The 19,465-nt window shown below is 49.0% G+C and overlaps 1 protein-coding gene across 5 annotated transcripts in view; it reads right to left on the bottom strand.

Moving 5' to 3' along the window:
- Positions 1 to 19,465, bottom strand: part of kdm2aa (lysine demethylase 2A a) — a 22,193-nt gene extending 2,728 nt beyond the window's left edge. Inside the window, exons 1-19 of one of the 5 annotated variants that reach the window (XM_090187394.1) lie at positions 19,241 to 19,465; positions 13,675 to 13,813; positions 13,382 to 13,460; positions 13,197 to 13,243; positions 10,168 to 10,346; positions 9,889 to 9,995; positions 9,635 to 9,728; positions 9,349 to 9,502; positions 9,054 to 9,169; positions 8,772 to 8,898; positions 7,980 to 8,212; positions 7,716 to 7,793; positions 4,272 to 4,523; positions 3,801 to 3,935; positions 3,287 to 3,370; positions 2,871 to 3,197; positions 2,363 to 2,395; positions 1,017 to 2,197; positions 159 to 322 (exon numbers count right to left, since the gene is read on the bottom strand). In XM_090187394.1, the coding sequence (XP_090043520.1) occupies positions 159 to 322; positions 1,017 to 2,197; positions 2,363 to 2,395; positions 2,871 to 3,197; positions 3,287 to 3,370; positions 3,801 to 3,935; positions 4,272 to 4,523; positions 7,716 to 7,793; positions 7,980 to 8,212; positions 8,772 to 8,898; positions 9,054 to 9,169; positions 9,349 to 9,502; positions 9,635 to 9,728; positions 9,889 to 9,995; positions 10,168 to 10,346; positions 13,197 to 13,243; positions 13,382 to 13,460; positions 13,675 to 13,813; positions 19,241 to 19,393 (3,682 nt within the window). In that variant the 5' untranslated portion in view covers positions 19,394 to 19,465. Of the gene's footprint in view, positions 1 to 158; positions 323 to 1,016; positions 2,198 to 2,362; positions 2,396 to 2,870; positions 3,198 to 3,286; positions 3,371 to 3,800; positions 3,936 to 4,271; positions 4,524 to 7,715; positions 7,794 to 7,979; positions 8,213 to 8,771; positions 8,899 to 9,053; positions 9,170 to 9,348; positions 9,503 to 9,634; positions 9,729 to 9,888; positions 9,996 to 10,167; positions 10,347 to 13,196; positions 13,244 to 13,381; positions 13,461 to 13,674; positions 13,814 to 14,958; positions 16,060 to 16,511 lie in introns of those variants that run through there. The other 4 variants (XM_021619305.3, XM_036933573.2, XM_036933570.2 and 1 more) reach the window with 4 other exon arrangements.

Here is a 19,465-nt window from a genome sequence, read left to right as displayed (position 1 = left end):
AGAGACGGGGGTGGGGGGGGTAGAGAGAGAGGATGGAGAAGATTTTAATTCAACTTGTGATGGTAAGGTGTGTGTGTGTAGACTGTTGGTGTGTCTGTGCAGTAGCTATATATATATATATATATATGTATGTATGTATGTGTGTGTGTGTGTCCTACCTGGCAGGCGGTGTATGAGCAGGGTGATCTGTTTCTTGGACACGGGGGTCCAGGAAAGGTCCAGCGAGGTGGGCTGGCGTTTGATGATGCCCTGCACGGCCTGGGAGGAGAGGGAGGGACACCGCGATACATCCACACCACTCCACAGACGCTTGTCACAACTCCTACAGAGAGGAGGGAGAGGGAGGGAGGAGAGGGGTACAGAAACGAGGATAGTTAGGATGAGGATGTCAGATAAAAAGGAGGTTTCCTGGTTCTGTTTCAACGCAGCTTTAGTATTTTTCATCCATTAAAACTGACATGATTGTCTCCTGTCGCTGGTGTAAAAACCACACGCGTCGTGGAGAAGCCCCACAGAAAATGCCCTTTGGTCCACAGACTGAGGAGAGTGTCATGTGCCATTTTAAAAAGGAAGAAAATATCCTAAAGCTGCGTTGAACCAGAAACAGGAAATAAACTCCTTTGTCTATAGAAACAATAAGCAGGGCTGGTAATTGCCAGGGACCTTACGATATGATCGCGATACTTAGGTGCCGATACGATATGGATTGCGATTCTATAAGTAACGCGATTGGATGTTCCAAACATATTGCTCACCATATAGATAGATGTCTGTTGAACAGAGCCATGAGAAACCAGTTTGGATCAGTCATGGAAATAAGTGCTGAAAACAAATTGGCTCCATTTTTAAAAAGATGGAGAACAAGCAAACTAGCAGAAAATATTGCGATATTGTTAATACTATATTTCGCCAAAAATAATATCCCATTATGCAACTGTGTAGATTTCCCCCCCCAATCACTAACTTATGGCTGTGAATTGGAATCTAATAAGACAGACAGACATTGTGTGACTCACCATTTGTACCAGGCCTTACAGACAGCCATACAGCTAGCCAGCTCGGCTCGGCTCAGGTAACGGAACACCGCCACCCACACCTCCTTCTCCCCTCCTTTCTCGTTTCCTACATCCTTAAAGGAGGGAAGCGACAGGAGCGAGGAAGGAGAGTGGGAGGAGTGGGGAGGAGGGGTGGGGGAGGCCGAGGAGTCAGAGTAGGAATGAGAGGCAGTGTCCCTCTCTCTTTCCCTGTCTGTTGTGTCGCCGTGGGGATTGTTGATACGGTGACGAGGCGGCCGGCCGACTGGATTCTTAGCGGGTTGGGCCAGGCCGTTGCCGGCGGCGACCATGCCGTTTTTGTGCCGCGTCTTCCCGAGAGTTTTATGCTGGACGTAACCTGGACCGCCGCCGTGGGTTCTGGGAGACATGGCGGCCTCCAGCTTGGGCACGATGGAGCCGGGGTGGCGTTTGGCCCTGGGGGGGCGCTGTAGGGTCACTGTCAGGTATGAGCCGTTTAGGAGGTCGTCGTTAAGGTCAGACACCAGGAGGACGGGAGGCTCTGGTTCAGAGTCTGACCTGTTCTCATCGTCTTCCTCATCCTCATCTTCATCCGCCATGTCCTCATCCTCCAGGTCCCGGGCCGAGCTGTCTTCCTCATCATCGTCTTCATCATCGTCGTCGTCTTCCTCGTCGTCCGTTCTCCTCCGCCTGCGGCGTTGCCGGTGGTGATGCTGCCGATCTTCCTCGCTGTCGTCATCTTCCTCGTCATCATCATCGTCATCCTCTGACTCGTCCCTGCGCCTCTGCATCCTGGTGCCTCCCCGGAGGCGCACTCTCCCGCCCCTCTCCCTACGCCCCCCCTCTCTATCCCCTCGGCCCGCCCCCAGCCCTCCTCTGCCGCGCCTCATCTTCAGGGAGGAGTGAGGGGCAAGCCCACTCCCGCGGCCTGCCCCTATGTGGGAGGAGCCTCTCCAAATGCCCCGCCTCCCAGTCCCATAGCCTCTCCGAGAGGCGGAGCCACTGCCGCGAGGGCGTGGCCCGGACATCTTCTGTCCCGCGCCTCCTCCTCCGCCCCTGGAGCCTTCATCATTATCATCATCATCATCATCGCTGCCCGAGTCGTCGTCGTCGTCTCGGCTGTGACCACGGCGACGGTAGATCTTGGCGATGCGGCCGTCGAGATACGAAGAAGACTTGCGTTTCTGGAAGGAAGGAGTAGGAAAGGAGAAAATGAAAGAGGGCAGAGGAAAGGAGCGAGGAAAGGAGAGATGAAAGAAGAGAGGGAGGGAGCGAAGTATCCTTTAGGGAAAGGGTGAAAAACTGTCTTCAGTTTAATTGAACACATTTTTATTGGCTGCCATACTTACTGCGTGTAACATTTTATTCTTGTCCTCCTTCACCTGAAATCAAAAAAAGAAAAACATCAATGCAACAGAAATGCACTGTTCATTGAATACTGCAACCTTTCTGTTGACATAATGCCTGCTGCACTGAAGACAGACAAGCACATTCACATTCTCTCGCTCAACCTCCACATGCACTGGGCTTTCGTTCAGGCTACAAACACTTTCTGCTCCACAAATACCGTCTCACAAATACATGGACTAGACCTAGGTTCAAATAGTTGAAGTCTTGAGTCTGCCTGGAGTGCCAGACTTTTCTATTGGTCCATTAAGCCAGGCAAGCTGAAAACCAGCACAGATAAAGTATCTGATATCAACTCTAAAGCAAAGGGTTCTACATTCAGACAGTACTTGTGGAGCCCAAAGCCCCACGTTTACCCCAGCCCCTCCCCTCGTCAGTCAGAGCAGTGATAGGCGAGTGATGATGTAACGGGCGGGGGGGGGAGGACGGTGGCGGCGGTAGGCCTCTCACCCTCTTCCTACGCCCGCTTGCCCATCTCCCCGCCCGCTTGAGGCCGTGCTGCTCTAGTAGTAGCTGCCCAGGGGAGGGAAGGGGCGCCTCGGAGAACCAGGAGGAGGAGGGGGGTTTGGGAACCAGCCCTGGGTATAGCAGTATCGCCCTGCCCCAGCCCTCGTCCCCCAACCCAGGAGCAGAACCTGGCTCCATGGAGACCCCTAGAGGCCCCTGGGTGGAGGAGAGGGCGGTGGCGGAGAGGGGGCTCACGCCAGCGGAGAGGGGGCTCACGCCAGCGCCGAGGCCAACGGACGCCCCACTGTCATCATCATCGGTGCCCGAAGACTGACACACAGCACAGGGAGAGAGTCACGGCCGTTAGCTAGCCGGGACACAGTGTGTGTGTTTGTGTGTGTAGATAGAGGAGGGTCTACCTCAGTGTCGGTGATTCCCAGAACACATTTGGGACACTCCCAGCAGCTGGGCAGATCTGTATTCACCACACCATCCCCTGTTACCTAGAGAGACAGAGGTGGAGGGAGAGAGACAGAGGTGGAGGGAGAGAGACAGAGGTGGAGGGAGAGAGACAAAGGTGGAGGGAGAGAGACAAAGGTGGAGGGAGAGAGACAGAGGTGGAGGGAGAGAGACAGAGGTGGAGGGAGAGAGACAGAGGTGGAGGGAGAGAGACAGAGGTGGAGGGAGAGAGACAGAGGTGGTCAGAGAAGTGTAGAGCATTTTGCTTGAGAACCAACAGAGCGAGATAGAGGGAGAGTTTAACCTCCATCTGTACTGATGTCAGACAACAAAAAGTGATGTCATGTGTGTTTTAATGCCGATTTGATTGCGAGAGCTCTGGTGAGTAAGATTTCAAACATGCATTTATTACATATGGCAAATCAAGCTGAAACTTGAAGGTAGGGTATAGTTTGAGGAGAGTGTCGGGGTTACCTTGAGGCAGGCGGGGTGGGCTATCTGGGCACAGTTGGAACACTCCATGAGGGTGAGGGCGAAGACTGGCCCCTCTCCTCCCTCCTGGTTCCCCTCTGCACAGATCTCACACACCACTGACAGGGGCAGACCCGGCTGGGGGAGAGAAAGGGAGGAGTTAATATACTGACAGACCAGTATATTCTGTCACAATGACTCAAACACACACACTATACTAGCTGGGAAGAAGAGATACAGTAAGGACCCAGGCATCAAAGGCAAGCAGTAAGTGATACACACAGCTAGCAAAGAGAGGGAGACAGTGACAATGCTTCTACTGTTCGGGTGAAACATCTCACACATCCAAACCCACACATGCCCTCCCCCCCACTCGCTCTCACACACACACATAAACCACTCGCTCGCTCACACACCATCCTACTCGCTCTCACACACAGACGCTCGCTCTCACACACAGACGCTCGCTCTCACCGCCAGACACTGTCGGAGCACGCAGGTCTGTTTGAGTTTCCCCGGCCCGCCGAACTTCTTCATGTCCCTGCAGAAGTTACAGTCCCCGCACTCCGTCCTGACACACGCCTCGCAGCGCTTACACCGCACGCGCCGCCGCCGCAGCACGGACATGGAGGAGGCGGGCTTCTGGGGTCGCGGGGTCACCACCGTGGCAGACAGCTTGGGACGAGCCACCGGGGGAGGAGGGGGAGGGGGCTGGTACCACGACGGCTGGAAAGGTGGGGACGAGAATTATTGGGATAAAGGTGAATTCAAAGTTTTAAAAAATGTTTTAAAAAATTAAATCAATGGGGGGAGACGAAGGCAACAGTCCAGCACTGGGCTTAATCTGTCTGGAAAAGCATCCCTCTGTGGATTTAAGAGTCAGAAAAGTACATGGATTTAAAGAGAGGTATGTAGCAGTCTAAGAATGTGGCATGACTTGCACTCTGTCTTATGACAATGTACAGTATGTGTGTAACACTTGTGGGGACAGGCCTATATGGACAGGGCTACAGGTTTCTTACAGAACAACTATTCAAAGCAACAGTTTGAACATGATGGGAAAATGATTCAACCAAAGTTGAGGACAACAGTTCACCTGACACAAGATGGAATCCAAACATTTAAACTTGATTTCACGTTTACTGTAATCTGGATACTTTAAGGAACATTATAAAAACATGAATTTCAATGCACTTTTATGTGAAGAGTCTTCAACTATATATATATATTTTTTTTTAAATTTTTTGAGCTCTCCTAGTTGTGCCGTTGAGGAACTAGAGCAAGCGGACTTGTAGTTGATTCGTTCGGGAACACAGCCCTGCACCGGGCGCCGTCACACGATTACTGTTGTGGTTCACGCTAACCAAAAACATCTCAATTAGAAACCGCAGTCTGGGTCAGGTGGGCATCATTTGAAAGCGTGTTCTATTTCCAACACGACTCGCTACGCTCTAAAATACGATCTTACATCGGTAGACTTTCACAGGACTTTTCAGAGAAACAGATTGGAATTTTGGTGAGCATAGAACAGAGTCAAGAGTGTGTGTTCGGCGGCAAAACAAATTCCACAACAAACAAACAAACAGGCTCATTCTGTTCAGAACAGGGTATGCCACCGTGTCCCCTTGTGACGTTGTCACTGTGTCGACAGGAGTTTTACCATGCGGAAATCTTGCTTGTACGACATCAAAGCGGTATTTGTTGTCATCCCCAACCTTTCCATCGTTCAAAATACAGAGTCCTTTACAGCATTTCCCCCCAGTCAGACATCAACAAAAAAACATGCAAAAGGTGGCCCAATTAGCGGGAGGGACGAGGGGCATCTTCTTGTCGCGTGTGGTGCTCAAGTTCAGAAAACGGCTGTCAGTCAAAAACCCATCCAGCGCTGTGAAGCAGACAGACTGAGCTCCGACGTCAGATACATCAGGTTACTGTACAGCCACTGAGTCCCAATTAAGGCACTTCTTGTTAACGCAAAATGACACAACGACAAGGTTCCGGTTGAACAAAGTTTACTATACCGTATGAACACACTACCAGGTAGCCATTACACTCAAGGCTAGGTCCATCAACAACCAGACTCCCTGCGCAGGCGCACTCTGACTGAGTGATAGCCCCGTAATCACAGAAACATGGGGATAATTAAAACATGAACTTAACACTTATTGCCGTCCAAACCTGCCAATCTGATCCCGTATATGGGTAGGAGTGTGAAGGGCCAATCTGATCCCGTATATGGGTAGGAGTGTGAAGGGCCAATCTGATCCCGTATATTGGTAGGAGTGTGAAGGGCCAATCTGATCCCGTATATGGGTAGGAGTGTGAAGGGCCAATCTGATCCCGTATATTGGTAGGAGTGTGAAGGGCCAATCTGATCCCGTATATGGGTAGGAGTGTGAAGGGCCAATCTGATCCCGTATATGGGTAGGAGTGTGAAGGGCCAATCTGATCCCGTATATGGGTAGGAGTGTGAAGGGCCAATCTGATCCCGTATATGGGTAGGAGTGTGAAGGGCCAATCTGATCCCGTATATGGGTAGGAGTGTGAAGGGCCAATCTGATCCCGTATATGGGTAGGAGTGTGAAGGGCCAATCTGATCCCGTATATGGGTAGGAGTGTGAAGGGCCAATCTGATCCCGTATATGGGTAGGAGTGTGAAGGGCCAATCTGATCCCGTATATGGGTAGGAGTGTGAAGGGCCAATCTGATCCCGTATATGGGTAGGAGTGTGAAGGGCCAATCTGATCCCGTATATGGGTAGGAGTGTGAAGGGCCAATCTGATCCCGTATATGGGTAGGAGTGTGAAGGGCCAATCTGATCCCGTATATGGGTAGGAGTGTGAAGGGCCAATCTGATCCCGTATATGGGTAGGAGTGTGAAGGGCCAATCTGATCCCGTATATGGGTAGGAGTGTGAAGGGCCAATCTGATCCCGTATATGGGTAGGAGTGTGAAGGGCCAATCTGATCCCGTATATGGGTAGGAGTGTGAAGGGCCAATCTGATCCCGTATATGGGTAGGAGTGTGAAGGGCCAATCTGATCCCGTATATGGTTAGGAGTGTGAAGGGCCAATCTGATCCCGTATATGGGTAGGAGTGTGAAGGGCCAATCTGATCCCGTATATGGTTAGGAGTGTGAAGGGCCAATCTGATCCCGTATATGGGTAGGAGTGTGAAGGGCCAATCTGATCCCGTATATGGGTAGGAGTGTGAAGGGCCAATCTGATCCCGTATATGGGTAGGAGTGTGAAGGGCCAATCTGATCCCGTATATGGTTAGGAGTGTGAAGGGCCAATCTGATCCCGTATATGGGTAGGAGTGTGAAGGGCCAATCTGATCCCGTATATGGGTAGGAGTGTGAAGGGCCAATCTGATCCCGTATATGGGTAGGAGTGTGAAGGGCCAATCTGATCCCGTATATGGGTAGGAGTGTGAAGGGCCAATCTGATCCCGTATATGGGTAGGAGTGTGAAGGGCCAATCTGATCCCGTATATGGGTAGGAGTGTGAAGGGCCAATCTGATCCCGTATATGGGTAGGAGTGTGAAGGGCCAATCTGATCCCGTATATGGGTAGGAGTGTGAAGGGCCAATCTGATCCCGTATATGGGTAGGAGTGTGAAGGGCCAATCTGATCCCGTATATGGTTAGGAGTGTGAAGGGCCAATCTGATCCCGTATATGGGTAGGAGTGTGAAGGGCCAATCTGATCCCGTATATGGTTAGGAGTGTGAAGGGCCAATCTGATCCCGTATATGGGTAGGAGTGTGAAGGGCCAATCTGATCCCGTATATGGGTAGGAGTGTGAAGGGCCAATCTGATCCCGTATATGGGTAGGAGTGTGAAGGGCCAATCTGATCCCGTATATGGGTAGGAGTGTGAAGGGCCAATGTGACTGAATGCGGTGTGTCTCCTCCTCACCCTCTTGGGCCACTTGACGATGGGCTTGCCAGTGTAGGACAGTTTGGGGATGTCATTAGCGTGCTCCTTCAGCAGGGCCTTACAGAGGACAAGAGAAGGTTGGTACATGAAAACACACACACAAAACCGTTATAATATACCCCATTTAGCAGACGGTTTTATCCACAGTGACTTAGTCAGTCATGCGTATCCACTTTGATATGAGGATATTTCATTCTGTCAGACACACACATCCATCCCTCCCTCCCTCCCTCCCTCCCTCACCCGGATGTCGTGCAGCAGAGCGGGAGCATCGTGTATGCCTGCCGGGACACAGTTCTTCTGTGAGGGCAACGACTCCAGCTTCCCCAGCAGGTTCCACAGCCCCTCCAGCTCAAAGGGCGTGAGGTGAACCTTCACCCCGGGCTTAGAGCCCCGGGTCGGGGGAGCCTCCTCTTCATCCTCCTCCTGGGTGTGCCCGTTGACTGACTCACAGGTGGAGGGGTCTCTGGTAAGACCTGGTGGGAGGGAGGGGCGGAGAGATTAAGAGGGGGAGTTGGAAAGAGAAAAGAAAATGCAGGGTTTGTAATCTAACGAAATACAGAGAACGCACATCTCAAGTTATAGATCTCGTGCTGTCATTCAAACGTAACCACCTAATATAGAGTAATGCTGGTTAGAGAAGTGCTGAGCTGCCTGCTGAAATAATAGAGGTGGAGTGTAGAGAGAGAGAACAGAGAAACAGAGGGGTGGGGTGAGAGAACAGAGAAACAGAGGGGTGGGGTGAGAGAACAGAGAAACAGAGGGGTGGGGTGAGAGAACAGAGAAACAGAGGGGTGGGGTGAGAGAACAGAGAAACAGAGGGGTGGGGTGAGAGAACAGAGAAACAGAGGGGTGGGGTGAGAGAACAGAGAAACAGAGAGATGGGGTGAGAGAACAGAAACAGAGGGGTGGGGTGAGAGAACAGAGAAACAGAGGGGTGGGGTGAGAGAACAGAAACAGAGGGGTGGGGTGAGAGAACAGAGAGACAGAGACAAAGAGGGGGTAGTGATAGAGGGTAGTGTTGTTGGCACTGACCGATGCCCAGGGAGTGTTTCTGGAAGTCAGGCGTGAGGTAGGAGGTGTTGGTCAGACTGAAGAGGTATCTCTCCAGCACGTACCAACACATCTCATAATAGAACGGGTAACGGAACTTAGCTGGTACCTGCAGAGACACCAAGTTCAACTTTCAATTTATTAGTAACTTCCACTACATACATTGGAACGTCTCTTCTACGAGTGCTCAGGAACAAAAAAAGATTCAGTACATTTAGGAGAAAGAGATGAAAGAGAGAGTGTGTGTGTGTGTATGTCTCCCACCCGTGTCCTGTCCTCGATGCTGTAGATGTTGAGTTGCATGGGGATGTTGAAGCTATGGAGGAAGTTTCCCCCAAACACCAGGGTGTCCACTGGTGTGTAGACCGCGTGGATCCAACCTGACAGGACACAAACAAAGGTAAACATTAGAAACAGGAACACTAAGTTTAAACGGTTAAATATCTGTGTGTGTGTATTTATTATGGATCCCCATTAGCTACTCTTCCTGGAGTCCAGCGAAATGAAGGCAGTTCTACAATCCATTCACACCAAATTTCACAACATATTAAGTGGGTACCTGAGGGGATCATGAAGGTATAGCCCTGCTTCAGCTCGATCCTCTGACAGTCCTGGGCCTTGTCTCCCAGGAAGATGTCTCCCTGTTTCCCCGACAACACCCAGTCCTCATACAGCTCCAGGTTCTGAGGCGTGGGCGGGATCAGCCAGAACACCTGACAGGAAGTAAGCGCTCAAGAGGTAAGAAGTGAGAGGACACCAGAGTCACTCTTATTCGAGTCCCAAATAGAACGGGTCGAGACTCGTGTCCGAGTCGAACATTGTAAGATCAAGTAGTCTGTTGTTACCTTGCCTCCCCGCAGTATGTGGTACCAGACCGAGGAACCGCCGAAGTCTATGTGGAAGTCTGTGTAGCAGCCCTGCACACTCATTAGACAGTACCTGGAACAGAGGAGGAGAGAAAGAGGGAAGGAGAATGCAGTTGAGGGAGAGGGTCGCACTTCGGGGTACTGCATATCTGTGATGGCGTTGACGGGGCCTACGGACCATGGTCAGGTTGTGCACTATATAGGGTGCAATTTGGGACACAGATGAGCCTTACTTCTGCACTTTGGGGTACTGCATGTCTGTGATGGAGTTGGTGGAGTCTCTCTGTCTCTCCTTCAGGTGCCGAGGCCACATGTTGTCCACCCAGTCTATGATGTCCACCTGATAGGATACAAAGGAGGCGGTAAGAACAGACAGGAGGGTGTGTGTGCCGATATGTGTGTCCGCGCGCGTCTCAGACTGACCAACATGGGCCTCCGGACCAGGTCGGTCAGCTTGGTGTGTGAGCGTGTATGTATGTATGTATGTATGTATGTATGTATGTCAGACTGACCGATGCAGGCCTCTGGACCAGGTTCTCCAGCTTGGTGTGGCTAAACTCCAGGCTGATGACGTTGTAGAGTTTGTCCCTCTGGGAGGGGGGCGTCTCGTAGTAACGTCTCCACTGGGCCATAGACATCTCTATACCCTTCTGAGTACTGACATCCATCACATCCATCATACGCCTGCTGCCTAGGGGAGACAAGGAAGGGGAGAGGGGTACAGACAGAGAGGTGATACGGTGAGGGAGGAACAAAGGAGAGAGACAGAAAAGGGAAGGTAAGAGAGTATTTGGTGTTCTATTGGGATCCCCATTAACTGTTGCTGAAGCAGAAGCTACTCTTCCAGAACATGAAACATGACATAAGAACATCAAGACAAGAACAGCTCAAGGACTGAACCACACCAATTAAAATGGGAACAAAAAAAAAGGTCCTGACAGTTACCCACACATCATTATATGTACGGTGCATTCGAAAAGTATTCAGGCACGCTGCCCTTTTCCACATTTTGTTACATTACAGCCTTATTCTAAAATGGATTAAATAAATACAAATCTCAATCTACACACAATACTCCATAATGGTAAGCAAAAACTGTTTTTTAATTTTCCATTGATCATCTTTGAGATGTTTCTACAACCTGATTGGATTCCACCTGTGGTAAATTCCATTAATTGCATTAATTTGGAAAGGTCCCACAATTGACACAGCATGTCAGAGCAAAAATCAAGCCAAGAGGTTGAAATAATTATCTGTAGAGCTCCGAGACAGGATTGCGTCAAGGCACAGATCTGGGGAAGGGTACCAAAACATTACTGCAGCATTGCAGGTCCTCAAGAACACACTGGCCTCTTCCATTCTTAAATGGAAGAAGTTTGGAACCACCAAGACTCTTCCTAGAGCTGGCCACCCGGCCAACTAACCAAGGGAGGTGACCAAGAGGTGACCAAGAACCTGATGGTCACTCTGAAAGAGCTCCAGAATTCCTCTGTGGAGATGGGAGAACCTTCCAGAAGGGCAACCATCTCTGCACCACTCCACCAAATCAGGCCTTTATGGTAGAGTGGCCAGATGGAAACCACTCCTCAGTAAAAGGCACATGACAAGCCAGCTTGGAGTTTGCCAAAGGGCACGGCACCTAAAGGACTCTCAGACCATGAGAAATAAGATTCTCTGGTCTGATGAAACCAAGATTGAACTCTTTGGCCTGAATGCCAAGTGTCACGTCTGGGGGAAACCTGGCACCATCCCTACAGTGAAGCATGGTGGTGACAGCATCATGCTGTGGGGATGTTTTTCAGCGGCAGGCAGGGACTGGGAGACTGGTCAGGATCAAGGCAAAGATGAGCAAAGTACAGAGAGGTCTTAAAAAATATATATATTTCCAATATTTACCCCCTTTTTCTCCCCAATTTCGTGGTATCCAATTGTTAGTAGCTACTATCTTGTCTCATCGCTACAACTCCCATAAGGGCTCGGGAGAGACGAAGGTCGAAAGTCATGCGTCCTCCGATACACAACCCAACCAAGCCACACTGCTTCTTAACAGCGCGCATCCAACCCGTAAGCCAGCCGCACCAATGTGTCGGAGGAAACACCGTGCACCTGGCGACCTTGGTTAGCGTGCACTGCGCCCGGCTCGCCACAGGAGTCGCTGGTGCGCAATGAGACAAGGATATTCCTACCGGCCAAACCCTCCCTAACCCGGACAACGCTAGGCCAATTGTGTGTCGCCCCACGGACATCCCGGTCGCAGCCAGTTGCGACAGAGCCTGGGCGCGAACCCTGAGTCTCTGGTGGCCCTTAACCACTGCGCCACCCGGGAGGCCAGAGAGATCCTTGATGAAAACCTGCTACAGAGTGCTCAGGTCCTCAGACTGGGGCGAAGGTTCACCTTCCAACAGGACAACGACCCTAAACACACAACCAAGACAACGCAAGAGTGGCTTCAGGACAAGTCTCTGAATGTCCTTGAGTGACCCAGAACATCTCTGGAGAGACTTGAAAATAGCTGTGCAGAGACGCTCCCCATCCAACCTGACAGAGCTTGAGAGGATCTGTAGAGAAGAATGGGAGAAACTCCCCAAATACAGGTGTGCCAAGCTTGTAGCATCATACCCAAGAAGACTAGAGGCTGTAAACGCTGCCAAAGGTGCTTCAACAAAGTACTGAGTAAAGGGTCTGAATGTATATATTTTTGTTTGTTTGCTTTGTTTTTTGCAAAAATGTCCAAAAACCTGTTTTTGCTTTGTAAATATGGGGTATTGTGTTTAGATTGATAAAAAAAACATAATAGTTTAATCCATTTTAGAATAAGGCTGTAACATGACAAAATGTGGAAAAAGTGAAGGGGTCTGAATACTTTGAATGCCCTGTACATAATGGCTATCAGTTAATTTGGTCAGATGGGGAGAGGCAATGTTCTGTGAGGTGTTGTTTTGAAGCTCATTTTTTGCGGTTTGCTTGAGTCATTTGAGATGGAAGGGTGTTCCATGTGATAGCGGCTCTATAGAATACTGTGTGTTGCCTTGAATCCGTTCTTGATTTGGGGACTGTGAAGCCCTGGTGGCATGTCTGGTGGGTAAGCATGCCTATCAGAGCTATTTGTAACTTGATTATACAGACTATTTGGAAATTAACACAATATTTCTCAGAAAAACAAGAATTGATGCAGTCAAACCTCTCCTGTACTTTGAGCCAAGAGAGACTGACATGCATACTGTTGACATTAGCCCTCTTGTGTGCATTGAAGGGCAACACTTGCAGCTCTGTTCTGGGCCAGCTGCAGCTTTTCTAGGTCCTTCTTTGCAGCACTTCATATCACCGGGCAATACGGTCAAGATCAGATCAAACTGGAGCCTGCAGGGCTTGTTTGGTCGACTGTGGTGTTAACAATGCGAGCGAGGAAAGGAGAGAAGTAAAGGAGATGTAAATGAGGGAGTGTTATGATGGAGAAAGAGAAATAGAGTGAAGTGGGTTAAGGAGAGGAACTGGAAAAGGCATGTTTGGATAGAAGCACTGGAGGAGGAGGGAATCTTACCGACAAATATCTTGACGTCGTTCACACTGAAGTCTGGATCTGGCATCCTTTAGAGAGCACGACAAACCAGGGTTACATGTCACTCAGACTTATAAACTCAACGCAAGTTCAGCTATTCTAATCGCCCCAGAGAGAATACAGTGAATGTGTTTCCAACAGAGTTGAGGGGGGAAAGCAGGACGTACTTGATGCCCAGTCCGTCTGGCTTCTCAAAGATGATCGGGTCCCTCAACCCACCTCTTTGGATGTACTCAAACGTGAGGTCTGGAAAAACAAACCACAATAAGCCATAAACTAAACAGGAATCCTCAAAGCTACTCAAGTTGGTACGCAACGCCCAAATGAGACCCTATTCCCTTCCCTATAGTGCACTACTACTGTCAGAAGTGCATTTCATATAGGGAATAGGGTGCAATTTCAGACACAGACAATGTCTCAAACCCTCCGTCATTCTACTGCAATGACACCCAACGCTGACCTTTCCCCTCCATGCGTTTGACCCTGTCCGAGGTGAACCTCTCGCTCGTCAGCTTCTCCTCCAGGTCAAAGGTCCTCTTCCCCTCGATCTCGTCGTCCGAGATACCATCGTCATGGTAGCGCCGCCGCGTGCCCGACCGCTGGAGAGAGGGGGAAAGAGGAAGAGGGAATAGGGATGAGGAATGTGAGGAGGAAGAAGGAAAAGGATTAAATAACATATTTACCTCAATGTGTTCAGCAGCTGTATACCCTTCAAATCCCATCGCACTATTTTAGGGTATTTACAGTATTTCTGTAATAGTTAGGTTTAATACTTCTCCCAGGTTCTTTAAGGTATTTCAGTAACATGTAATGCTACTTAACGACCGCAGCGTTTGGCTGTGTAAACAACGCTCCCACACACAGTACATTAACTGCTCCTCCCTCCTACAAAAAGTCTCTGTATTACAACACACACTGGGGCAAGGAGGAAAGAACATACCCACACAAACCCATATCAACACAGAACACACAATACATCAATGTTCAGGCCAGGGTATCAATTCTCTCTAATGTAGCCTATCATTAATCTCCCTCACACTGACTTTCCCTTCTCTCAGGGATGGGGGGGATAAAGAGGAAGAGGGGGGGTACCTGTAGACCTTTTTACCCAGTGCTTCCATTCCCCCTGCTCAATATTGTCCCCCATCCCCACTACTTATTCACCAGCTCTATCTGTCAACTGGAGGCTTGATGCTTCATTGATGGTGGTGTAGCGCTCATGTGATTTCAGAGTTTGCAAAACAAATGGCCATTGGATTGATGCAAATAATAATGATATCATTCCACCAGAAAGGCAGAGGCTACTTTTTAGACAACATTTAACTGAGAAAGTTTTTTGGGAAAGCCTTTCCGTCTACCAGCTGACGGTTATCATTAGCACGATCGCTAACAGCTACACAAAGTGGACCAGGGAGTGGACCAGGGTTGCCATAGCAATGCACCAGCTGACCCAGGGAGGGGGTCCAGCAGCCCAGAGCTCAGGGACAACAATAAGAGGTGTCTGAGAATGCACTCTCTCCGCCCGTCTCACACACCTCTAAAATATCCTCAGCCAGCCCTGAACACACACACACGCCTCCTTGCAAACACCACACAATGTGAAACAACCTCACTGTACTGTCCACCAGTCAGCCACAAGCCAATGACACTATACAGCGAGACATTAAACAGCACTAGTATCCAACGCTGTAGCAGCCAAATCAGTGCCATGAGATGCAGAATGAGGCACCAGTACCAGCCCTACCTCCAACATCTCACTGCAATCCTCCTTGGCTCCGGGTGGCCCAGCCCTTCAAGAAGACAACCCTGTCCCAGTAAATTCAAAATCCATTATCCATCTGTAAGCCAGGGTTGACGAGAGATCTTTGTTCCATTCAGGTGGTTTGGTATAGGAGAAGGACACAACGGCATTGCAGCGAGTGGTGTAACGCAGTGCGCCAGTCGGGTCTGTGCTCCCCTGGGCCGCTGCCCAGTACAGTGGAGTGGCTGCGCGTACCAAATGGCTCTCTAGATAGTGCACTGTGTAGGGTGCCATTTGAGACACAAGCATACCGTCTCTCAGTGACGCACTACGTTGCTACAGCACCCGGCGGAACCAACAACCTTTAACTGAGACATCACACAGACCAGCTGCTGGTCACGCACACCGCAGTTACCAGCTCCACCTAGTATTCCCAAGGCTGGAATTCTGCTTGTGTGACAACAGACTCTAGAGAGAGAAACAGTCTGGATTGGAGCACCATGCCAGGGACATGGGAGCGGGAGGGAGTGGATCCATCTGGGAGACGCCTTGGCTGGGGAACGACGGACAGCCAGCTCCTCCGGTCTAGATCACATCCTGGGTCTCCTGGCCGCTCACTCACTCAGCTACTCAAGAAACAATAGACGACCCGGAGCAGCACAATTGCGCCACGACGCCTGAGCAACTAGAGTGGGTAAGGGCACACGACAGACGTTAAGTTTAAAAAGTCCATGTTTATTATCAAAGATCGTCGCCAAGAGACGGTGGGTCTCGGAGCCAGTACCAGCAGGGTTACAGATGTTCTCTCTCCCTCCCTCACTGTAGCAATCCAGTATCCTCTCCATCATATTTATCTTGCCCTTTCCCTCTCCTGCAGTGCACCTTGGGGAATCCGGTGGGATGGAGACTCTACACACCTTTAGTGTCACCATTCCATCCCTCCTCCTCTCTTTATCTTTCTTCCTCCTCCTCCTCCCTTCTTCTCACATCCCTGGCGTAGTGCAGCAGCATCTCTCCTTCGTTCACCATCCTCCACTCCCCCTCTCCTTTTCAGAGAGAAAAAGAGGCCCGCGGTCTATCCAGCTCTGTCATTCTTCCGCCTCTGCAGTGCCCCCCCCCAATCTATCTCCGTGTTTTCCGCATTTCTGCTCACATGGCCAGTCAGACAGCCAGCCTCTCCAGTAACTTCTCCTCTTGCTTCACACAGAGCAGACAGCGTGCTCTCGCCACAGTGTCCTCTCCACTCACACACATCCCTCTCTTCTCTCGCTCTTCTCCCGTTTCATCACTGGCACTGTTGTATTGCAATATGCCTTCTGGAGATGCATGGCTCAAAGAACAGGCAAAGAAAAATAACTCCCTCACAGACCAGAGACTAAGAGATGTAGACCTGACCACCACTGCCTAAATCTCAGCCTATTCATAATTGATAAAACGTTATCTCTGCATGATGCTGCCTGGCTACTACTCTGAGAGACACGTTCTACTTCTGCTCCTACAAACGTGACTATCATTTAAAACTCAACTTTAACAAATCACAACACACACACACATACCTCCATTGTACAGTATAAACATCAGGTTGCCTAGTAACAGCCTTTTTTTGTTTCACCTCACCTGTAAATATCCAGATTCTACAGTCAGGTAGACTGCAGACCCTAGTCACCATACTAAACAGGTTCAAATTCTCTCAACGTGCAGAAAAATAAAGAACTCACCTCAAACACATCAATCAATAATCTTATCTGACCCTCAATTAAAAGATGTACCGTGTAGCCTCCTGGGTGGCGCTGTGGTCTAAGGCACTGCATTGCAGTATTAGCTGTGCCACCAGAGATACTGGGTTAGAGTCCAGGCTCTGTCGCAGCCGGCCGTGACCGGGAGGCCCGTGGGGCGGCGCACAATTGGCCCAGAGTATTTCAGGTTTGTCCCATCGTGCACTAGCGACTCCTGTGGCAGGCCGGGCGCAGTGCACACTGGTGCGGCTGGCTTCCGAGTTGGATGGGCATTGTGTCAAGAAGCAGTGTGGTTGGGTTGTGTTTCTGAGGACGCATGGCTCTCGACCTTCACCTCTCCCGAGTCCGTACGGGAGTTGCAGAGATGAGACAAGACTAACTACTACCAATTGGACACCATGAAATTGGGGAGATACCATGTAACAAAATATTGTACACAATATTCCTTTCCAAGGATTTAGCTAGCTCTCACACTAATCCCAGCCACAGCCCAACCTAACCCTGTGTTCACTCCTCCAGGCATGGTTGATCCGGTCCTCTTTAACTACTCTTCCGCTCTGTTTGCTTTTACAATGTTTTGGAGCGACTGTGACATGATGCACACTCCTGGCACTGTTTAACCCCCAAGCGATGAACTCATGAACCTGGCTCGTCTTAGAAAAATGCACCATATTCCATTTATAAGGCACTACTTTTGACCAAAGAGCCTTGTTTATCATACTTTCTCAAGTTACAGTCGACACTCTAGACTACATGATGCCATCAAGCAAGACAAATCGGAGACATAAGCTTCTCAGCTATTTGGTATCGGAAATAAATAGTTACTTAGGGGGAAAAACACGAGTTATTCCCATAACCTAAACTATGAGGTACAAGTCTTGGTGCAAGTCATGGAATTGAACCGCAGACTAGTAACATAACTCACTTCCTCTGTCTTTATAATTCCAACATCTCAATCCATATGGACAGTTTTAGAACACACTCAAATATTAAAATGTCCATACTACGCCAATTTCATTATAGTTAGTAACTAGCGGTAGTCCATGCCATTTCAGATAGTTCATCACCATAAACGTCTAAAGTAACGTTTAGCGATGGATTTTTACTACAGACGTTGAAATAACGCTGGGCCAACTAGTTACTTACCAGCCGCTTGCTGAATCTTGGTCGACGCTTATCTTCCATGTTTTATGACTGTCACTTGAGACAGTGGACTGCTTTGGTAGGCGGTTCGCCGATACACGTGGGTACCTGACTGCGCTGTCAAGCAGCTGAACACTACAACTAGCTCGTGATTGGAAATGTAGCTTAACTTATGTATTTATTTCTAGTAGTGTAATATGTGTCCACTGTCACTTGCGGGTAAAAAAATAAAATAATTAAAAAAGCCTTTCAAATCTGACAAACTAAATCTAAAATACAGTCAGCAACGTAGCCAAGTTAATACATTTTGATTTGACTAAAACCACCGTATAAAATAAAGTACGAGCGTTTACACATTGCAACGTTATGTTATTTACAGCTAACGGCAGATAATTACCACTAGGACATAGCTAGTTAAATACTAAAGTAGAGGCTAGCATCTTTGGCTAGCTATCCCCCACCAAAGGGAAGCATTGTTGTCGATCACCAAAACAAAACCCTACCGAGAGAATGGGATTAGCTAGGAAGCTTTAGTTTGTTGATAGCGCCAATATTGCATCTGGGATTGTAGTGTGGTTCATTATGTAAGAGTTAGCGTGTTATAGCTAACGTTAGCTATAGAGTAGCTTACTAATGATACGATTTAGACACTTGTCTGGCTAGTTTTAGGGGGTGAGGGGGGTTACCAGTCCTGGGTTATTTGCGGCATGTATTTTAAACACATTTTCGTATTATGCTGAACAAACTGTTCGCTGAACTAAAACGAACGTTAAGTTTAAAATGCAACAGCAGACAGCGAGCAATCTATTTCCAAAGGAACTTTCCGCTTTGTCTTTTGGAAAACTCCAATCAACCAAAGAGTTTAGAAAATACTTAAAACCTGGTCATATTAAATGACATGACGTTCTGTTAAAATCGACAGAGAACGCTGGTTTATTAAATCGCAGTTTTATGTATAATATCCGATAAAGACGGCGGTCAGCCATCCGCCGCCATTTTCATCTCCTCACAAAACAACACTAGTTTCTCAAGACCCGCCTACAACAATAACATCGTCCAACGAGAGCAAAGCCGGCGAGGCGCTAAATGGTCGGTAATTATGTCACTCAGAAATACATTTTCTCGATAACGATTGAACACACGTAAAACAAAGTGATACCGACACGTGAATGACCAATTAAATTGCGGGTTATTTCACGAATCGAACTCCAATTGGCAACCATTTTGCTACTATCTTCAAATTAGAATAATAATTGGTCAACATACAAAAAGGGTCAATAAAGCAGCCAATGAACTACCACGCAATTCAGACATCGTGTTTCCCAACTCAACCTCCTTACAATAATTGCCAGACCTACCATATAACTTATGAACCCATAAAATTAAAATGTATTTCCGTTACACACCACCATGATTGAGTAGGCCTGTTCAAGGACGGTCGACGGGGCCAGTCTGCCTCCTGGCTTCTGCTGTGTCTTGACTCCCGGAGCTTTGCATTGCTGAGACACGTTTTCTGGGTAGCTACTTTGGTCTTGGTTTGCTACAGTAAAGCCGCCCATTCATGGCAGTTGTAATCCGGAAGCGGCTGTCTATTGGTCCCACAGTTTGGTGGATGGCAACAATTGGAGGAT

This window comes from Oncorhynchus mykiss, chromosome 10, assembly GCF_057628025.1.
Source record: "Oncorhynchus mykiss isolate SJ-2025 chromosome 10, ASM5762802v1, whole genome shotgun sequence".
NCBI lineage: Eukaryota > Metazoa > Chordata > Actinopteri > Salmoniformes > Salmonidae > Oncorhynchus > Oncorhynchus mykiss.
The sequence above is the reverse complement of the archived record's forward strand: the minus strand, read 5'-3'. Positions and strand labels throughout refer to the sequence as shown.